The sequence below is a fragment of the Dromiciops gliroides genome, chromosome X, assembly GCF_019393635.1.
Source record: "Dromiciops gliroides isolate mDroGli1 chromosome X, mDroGli1.pri, whole genome shotgun sequence".
NCBI lineage: Eukaryota > Metazoa > Chordata > Mammalia > Microbiotheria > Microbiotheriidae > Dromiciops > Dromiciops gliroides.
The window spans coordinates 57,961,965-57,969,195 of NC_057867.1; the positions used below are offsets into that span (position 1 = coordinate 57,961,965).

At 44.6% G+C, this 7,231-nt stretch overlaps 1 protein-coding gene across 2 annotated transcripts; it reads left to right on the top strand.

Moving 5' to 3' along the window:
- Positions 1–5,848: 5,848 nt before the first annotated feature.
- LOC122734064 (ras-related protein Rab-2A-like) lies at positions 5,849–6,487 on the top strand. Of its 2 annotated transcripts, XM_043974744.1 has the most exons (2): positions 5,849–5,896; positions 5,945–6,487. In XM_043974744.1, exons 1-2 carry the CDS (start codon positions 5,849–5,851, stop codon positions 6,485–6,487), a joined length of 591 nt encoding a protein of 196 aa, XP_043830679.1. The 2 variants fall into 2 exon arrangements, with proteins under 2 accessions (XP_043830679.1, XP_043830678.1); XM_043974743.1 differs by having other exon boundaries at positions 5,849–6,487.
- Positions 6,488–7,231: the final 744 nt, after the last annotated feature.

Genomic DNA, 7,231 nt, shown 5'->3' on the forward strand with positions numbered 1-7,231 from the left:
GGTATGGGGAAGCAAAGGCACTGAAGGTCATGCACAGCTAGAGGGACCCTTCCTCACATGGTTCTCCCTTACCATCAAGCCTTCCAGACTCAGTTCAGATCAATTGATGTTTCCTCTGACCTATGGCTAGAAAACTGCCATCTCCGACTTCCTTATTTTCTGTGAATTAGGACTCCATCTACCAAAGTGAAGCACCCTTTACTCACTGACTCCTCCTTTACTCCCATCCGTAATTCCAGTTAATCCTCCCTTTTCACTAGTGGTCCCCTACCCATCCTTAAAAAACTCCTCTTCATCCCTGATCTCTTTGTCTTCTAGTGAGGCCTGGGTCTCTCTGGAAGATACTACATAGGTGACCACCATCTCCTAGTTCCTCCTTTTTTATGTCCCTGGAAGCACTGGTCCAGGAGCTGAGTGAGGGGAGTAGAGTAAGGACTGTCCTATTCCTTGCTACCTATTGTCACTTCAAGACATTCCCTTTGTCACTTCAGTAACCATTCATTTTCTCTGTCATCTAATCTAGATCCTTGTTGCTATCTTGTAGCTCATTCTTCCCCTCTCTCGGGGGCTTGAGTACCTTGTCTATAGTCTCTCTAGCCCGACCTGTCTTTATCCTTGGCTACTCCCTTGTTCAAGACCATGTCTCACCAACTCTACTCTACCCCACCTACTCACAGAGAGCAGGGACTGCTTTTGGTTTGGTTTTGTCCTTGTACTCTCAGTATGTGGCATATAGTAGGTGTTTAACAAGTGCTACCCGAATGAACTATACGTTTGTTGTATAACAATGAATGGGTTACATCTTAGATTTGTCACCACAAATTTTTCCACCCCGTTGATCTTGCATTCTGAAATTTCCCTGTCTAATCTTTGTCTCCCCTCCTTCCTTCTTCTCCTCAGTCTTAATATTCCTCAAATTATTCTTGACCCCCTATTCCATCTTCTAACTTTCTTTGTTCTCAAAGTCCATTCACCCCAGTTTCTGGTGTTACTCCTTCACTTGTGGTTTTGACACTAGTCTGTCATTTCTCAATGGACTGTCCTCTAACCTCAAATCCTCTCATTTCTCCCTCTTCCTTCCTACTATTCTTCATCCCCTATATCACTCCCACCATAGGTTCTCTTTGATCTGCCCAGGAAATGCTGACCACTGCTAAAGCCACACACTGGCACCAACTAGGTCCACTGAAAATGCCTACTATTGGGATGCCCCAACATGGCCGCCATTTTTGTTGTTCCTCTGATGCCCCTTTATCATGCTGGTGAGGACATTGTTCCAAACCTTCTCTCTCTGTGTCTCTGTCTGTCTGTCTGTCTGTCCCCCTCTCTCTTCCACTGAAAGGACCCAGTGGCTATCCAAGCAAGGCCACAGCTATAGGTCTCCCTGACAAAAATAAAAGGAAGCTGGGGGTGGGGCTGGGGGAGTGGGAGGGAAAGTTGTACCTGTCATATTAATTGCAAAATGTTATGCATTCCCATGATGGACCAAAAGAACTAACCATACATCAATGAATGCTTGCTAAGAGAGAACAAGGAAATGTCCCAGATCTAGTCTGTGTCCCATTAGTGTGGATGACAAATCACCTGAAGTGGTCTTACTTCTTCCAATGTGCGCTATTCAAATATATCATTCTGTAAAATGTGGCCAATGGTCCCAGCCCAATGAAAATATAGAGTGTGAATCTAAATAAGAAGATCACTTTATAGAATTCATTATTCACACTAATCTGGACCTGGCTATAGTTATTTCAATCAGGCTAGAAGGAGGATGAGGCTACATAATGTAATAAGTAAAACATTTAGCAAATGCCTACTTTGTGCAGAGATGCACCATGTCATAGTAAATAGAAAGCCAGCCTCGGAGTCAGAAAGACCTGGTTTCAGCTGGCAGGGTAATTTCGTTTAATTTTCTCATTTTACAGATGAGGAAACTGTGGCAGAGAGAAGGGGAGTGACTTATACAAGGTCACATAGTGTCATACTCAACATTTAACCCCACCCCCTTCCTATCCTTCTCTTACACTTGAATATTTTCACACTTAATTTGTTGTGGGTAAATTGAAATTATTCCACCTCAGAAAAGCTGTGATCCTGGGTAATTTAACCTCTCTGTGCCTCAGTTTCAGGGGATAAGAATGGTGTCATCACTTCCACTAGCACCACCACCACATTATCATTATTACATTCAGTTGAGGCTTTTGGTAAAGGTTGACTTGTTCATGGAGAATGAGACGATTAATATAAGCTAAGGATTTTAGAGATGGAACAGATCCTATATATCACCTAAGTCCAAAGTCAGGATCGTACACAGGAAAGCTTAAATGCTATTGATTTGTGAGCACACATCATCCCCAGGAATATGGAAGCTTCTGGAAAGCAAGGGCTGTCTCACTTCTGCATTTGCATCATAGATGCCCAGCCTCCTGACTTTTAGGCTAATACTTTTTCTCCTGATCTAGATGACCTTTCTATTAATTGCTCAGATCTGTTAACAAACAGGAAATGTGCTGTATGCTACATGCCACATAATGAACAAGGGACCAGGCTGGATTCCAGATTGGATCCAGAGGAGGGTGAGCAGGCAAGCAGGCCAGTGGGAGCTGAGCACAAAAGGGACAGCTACTGGGGCCTTCTCTGCCCCTGTACTATGGCAGGATGTTGAGACAAGGGAGCCCCATGGGTGCAGAAACCCAGCCAGCACTAGGCCTGCTTTGCTGGTGCCAAAATCTCCACAGTTTCCACACAAAGACTGGGTAATTCCACCTGAATCTTGAGTCTGTTCTTGCTGAGCATCCCTTTAGAATAGCACCCATTCTGGGAAAGGCAAAATTCAGCTAACAGAATGCCAAGCTATCCCCAATGTCTGAAATGCTCTCTATTCCTGTGTGTGTGTGTGTGTGTGTGTGTGTGTGTGTGTGTGTGTGTTGGGGGGGCTCATTGGGGGGGGGCTTGTGGGGAAGGGCCATACGTGGATGGGGCTCAAAGATGCAAACAGGGAGTGAGGGAGTTCATGGGGGCACACGGGGTGGGGGAGCCTGCACAGGGGGTATGAGGGGGTGGTACATGTGCTGTGTAGTATGTGTATGTGTATATTGTGTGTGCTCATGTCTATGTTGGTATATGTATGTACATGTACAAATATGTGCGTATATATGCACTGTGTCAATGCGAACGTGTGTATAGATGCATTGTCTTGTGTACACATATACACTTGAATTCACATATATGCATTGTATATGCATGTGACTGACTTTGTTCATGAAGTTTGTTCAAGTGTTTGTCTCTCCCCCCTCCCCCCATTAGAATGTAAGTTATTTGAAGGCAAGGAATATATGTTTGCCTTTCTTTGTATCCCTAGTGCTTAGCACAATGCCTGGTACATAGTAGGCACTTAAATGTTTACTGGCAGATTGGGTAGTATTCACAGTGGGACCAAATTAAACTTGACATAAGGAAAAACTGTCTAACAATGTGAATGGCCAAAAAGTTTCATAGGCTACTATGGGGGTAGTCAGATACACACACAGACAAACACATACATGTGCATGTACCCATGCCTTACCAAAGGTTTTCTATCAAAATGTGGGTGACTACTTGCTGTAATCTTGTTAATATTAATATTATTAATACTAATAACCTTGTTGTTGCTCAGTCGTTTTTCAGTCATGTCCAACTCCTTGTGACCCCATTTGGGGTTTTCTTGGCAAATATACTGGAGTGATTTGCCTTTTCCTTCTCCAGCTCATTTTAAAGATGAGGAAACTGAAGCAAACAGGGTTAAGTGACTTCCCCAGGGTCACACTGGCAGTAAAACTCTGAGACTAGATTTGAACTTAGGTCCTGCTGACTCTAGGCCTGGCACTATATGCACTGTACCCCCCAGCTGCCTTAATATTAACTAATTAAACATGGTTAACAATTGCTGGTATTAATATTGAAAAGTCATACTATTCAGCTACATGCATCTACTGCTTTGTGCTCTGTAAAGTATTTTACATATAATATGTCATTGAAGCTTCAGAACAACCTGTGAGTATCTCAGTCTTATAGACTGGCAAACTGAGGCTCAGAGACATTAAGCAGTTTAAGATGAAACAAATTATTTGTTCAAAGCACTTTAGCACAGTCCCAGGCATACACATGGCACTATATAATTACTTACCACTGCCCTGCCCCCCCCACACACACACTTATTGTCACGATGCTAAAAGTGTCTAAGGCAGAATTTAAATTCAGATCTTCTTGATTTTATATCAACTGCTCACAGAGGTTGTAAGGATGTTTCTTGTTTGGGTCTAGGTTGGAGTAGGGGGCCTCCCCCCTCATCTGTGATTCTGGTAATTTCCTGCAGCGTACATTAATTCAAATCCAAAGTGAGATTTATTAACAGCATAGAAGAGAGTCAAACTGGGCTCTTCTTATGGAAGAGACCTTGAACCTCAAAAGAGTGGGTATGATTTCAGTGGCCCACAGAGCCGAAAAAGAGCACGGCACCCAATGTCTGAGGAACATGATTGTGAAACATAAATCCTCCTTCCTACACAGAAATGCTTCCTTCTAGATCAGAAAATCAAACGTCCGCCCTTTTCAGCTAAGGTGGGGGGCTATGGGTAGCATATACTGTCACACTTGTTCTGTTTGGTTAATTTTGCTGACCTGACTTTTTATTTTAAAACAAATCCTTTGTTATAAGGCACTGTCCCCAGAGGAGAGGGAGAAGGAATATACTGAAAACAAAGGTAAGTTCTGACGTAGAAATCAAACCATCAACCAAAACTAAGCCTAAAATAAAAGGCTTCCCTCCAAAACTGAATGGCTACGTGGCGCTATGGTAGGTAACCTTGGCAACAATAACTTTTGGTCTGAGAACGAGGCTCCAGGCCCAATACTTCACTTTCCTGGGCATTATGACGTAGGCAGTGGGCGGGGTTACACTGGCACCTGGAGCTGGGTGCTCTAGTTTCTCAGTTGAGCCAGGCAGGCAGCAGCTCCTTTTGACGTTTCGATCCTAATTCAGTCCAGGTGCTTTCTCAGTGAGTACATTGTGCCTCGGAGGCTTGTGGGAAGGCACGAGCGGTCTCTAAGAACTCTGCCGGAAGGTCCACTACTAGCTGAGAAGGGACCGGACAGGTCTCAATTAGGCGGGGAGACCCAGCTTCAAGCTGTCAGCTTGCGTTCCCACATATCCCCTGTGGGGGCACTGCTCCTTAGAGTGTCTGGCTTGGGAAGTGGGGGTGGGGGAAGAAGCTGAGCTAAAGCCTGAAGAGGCTTCTTAACCTTGTGGGAGCCATACAACTAGTTCCGTTGTGGAATCACTGTACCTTGGGAAACTCCAGCTGGGGGGAGGGAGGAAGAGTCAGAGTTAAATCCTGCTTCCTTAACCACTTGCAGCTCTGGCTTTATTCTGGTTTGTGGAGTGTCTGGGGGGGGGGGCGGGTAGAAGGCGGGAAGGAGGGGGGGGGAAGGGAGGGAGAGGCTAAAGCCAGAAGAGAGTCCCTAACCAAGTGAAATTGTAGCTCAATCCTATGTTGGGGAGCTACGCTTAGGAATGGGGATAGCTAAGTGGCCTGATGATCAGAGTTCAAATTCGGCCTCAAACACTACCCATTCGACCCTGGGCAAGTCACCCAAGCCTTATATTTGCTTCAGTTCTTCATCTGTAAAATGGGGTCCCACTGGAAAAGGAAAAAGCCCACTAACAAAGTCCACGGGATCACCTTGAGTTAGTCACAACTGATGGGAGGACTGGGAGGGAGGAACTGGGGGAGGAACAGAGCTAAAGCTGAAAAGCATTCCTAACCACATACCAATTACCTAACAGAAGCTGTAGCCAAGGGCAGATACCACCATGACATACGCCTATCTGTTCAAGTACATCATCATTGGAGATACTGGGGTGGGCAAATCGTGCCTCCTGCTACAATTTACTGACAAGAGGTTCCAGCCTGTGCATGACCTAACCATTGGTGTGGAGTTTGGGGCCCGCTTCATATCCATTGAGGGCAAGCAGATAAAGCTCCAGATTTGGGATACAGCTGGGCAAGAATCCTTCCGTTCTATCACACGATCCTATTACCGTGGAGCTGCTGGGGTCCTGCTGGTGTATGACATAACCCGGAGAGATACCTTTGATCACCTGACAAGTTGGCTAGAAGATGCCCATCAGCATTCGAACTCCAACATGGTCATCATGCTGATTGGGAACAAAAGTGATCTGGAGATGAGACGGGAAGTAAAGAAGGAAGAAGGAGAAGCTTTTGCCCGAAAACATGGGCTCATCTTCATGGAAACATCAGCAAAGACAGCATCCAATGTAGAAGAAGCCTTTGTTGATACAGCCAAGGGGATTTATGTGAAGATCCAAGAAGGAGTCTTTGACATGAATAATGAGGCCAGTGGCATTAAGATCGGTCCTCAGCATTCCCTGGCTGCTACTATGCATGCAGGGAACAAGGGAAGGAAGCAGTCTGGGGGAGGTTGTTGTTGAGCAGATCTGGACTTAAGAGAAGCCCGATTGGGGCCATCCAACTGACTTTATGGCATAAAAACTCTTGTACAACTTTGAATAAATGTTAACTTAAAGGAGAAGTTGTATTCATATGTCTTTAGTCAATCGATGTGATCATTATGATGTCTTATGCCCATGCCCTGGAAATGTATTTACCACTCTACAAGTCCCCTGAGTATTACATACCAGCCTGTTGAGCAAGTTTAGCCAAGCATCTCTGCTGACTTCATGTTTATAAGATCTTGGCTTTACAGTTGGAAGGGACATCAGATGTCATTAATCTAGTGCCATAATTTTAAAGATGAGACCAAAAGATTCAGAGAGGTTAAAGCCTCCCCCCCCATTCTCCCACACACACACACACACAAAAACAGATATTAAATGAAAAGAGCAAAGCTGCTAACCCAAACCTTTTTGGTTCTAGATCTGGTATGCTTCCCACTGAAGCATAGCTTGTACAGTTTTTTCCCAAGTATGCTGATTTTCAAGGTTCTACAAGCTGCTTAAGTTTGTTTTTCCCTTTCAGAATTCTTAGACTCATTTGCATATGTTCTAAAACTGTTTAGAACTTGAAGACTGCATGCCTCTAGAAGCACTGCTGGGAACTGGGTAGCAACTGAATTAGAAAGCTGTTAAACCTATCTGACAGTTTTGTCTTATCTTGTCACTGTCCAAGTCCTAGGCAACTGCCCCAGTCTGGGCCTAGAAGCTCCCTAGAGGGAT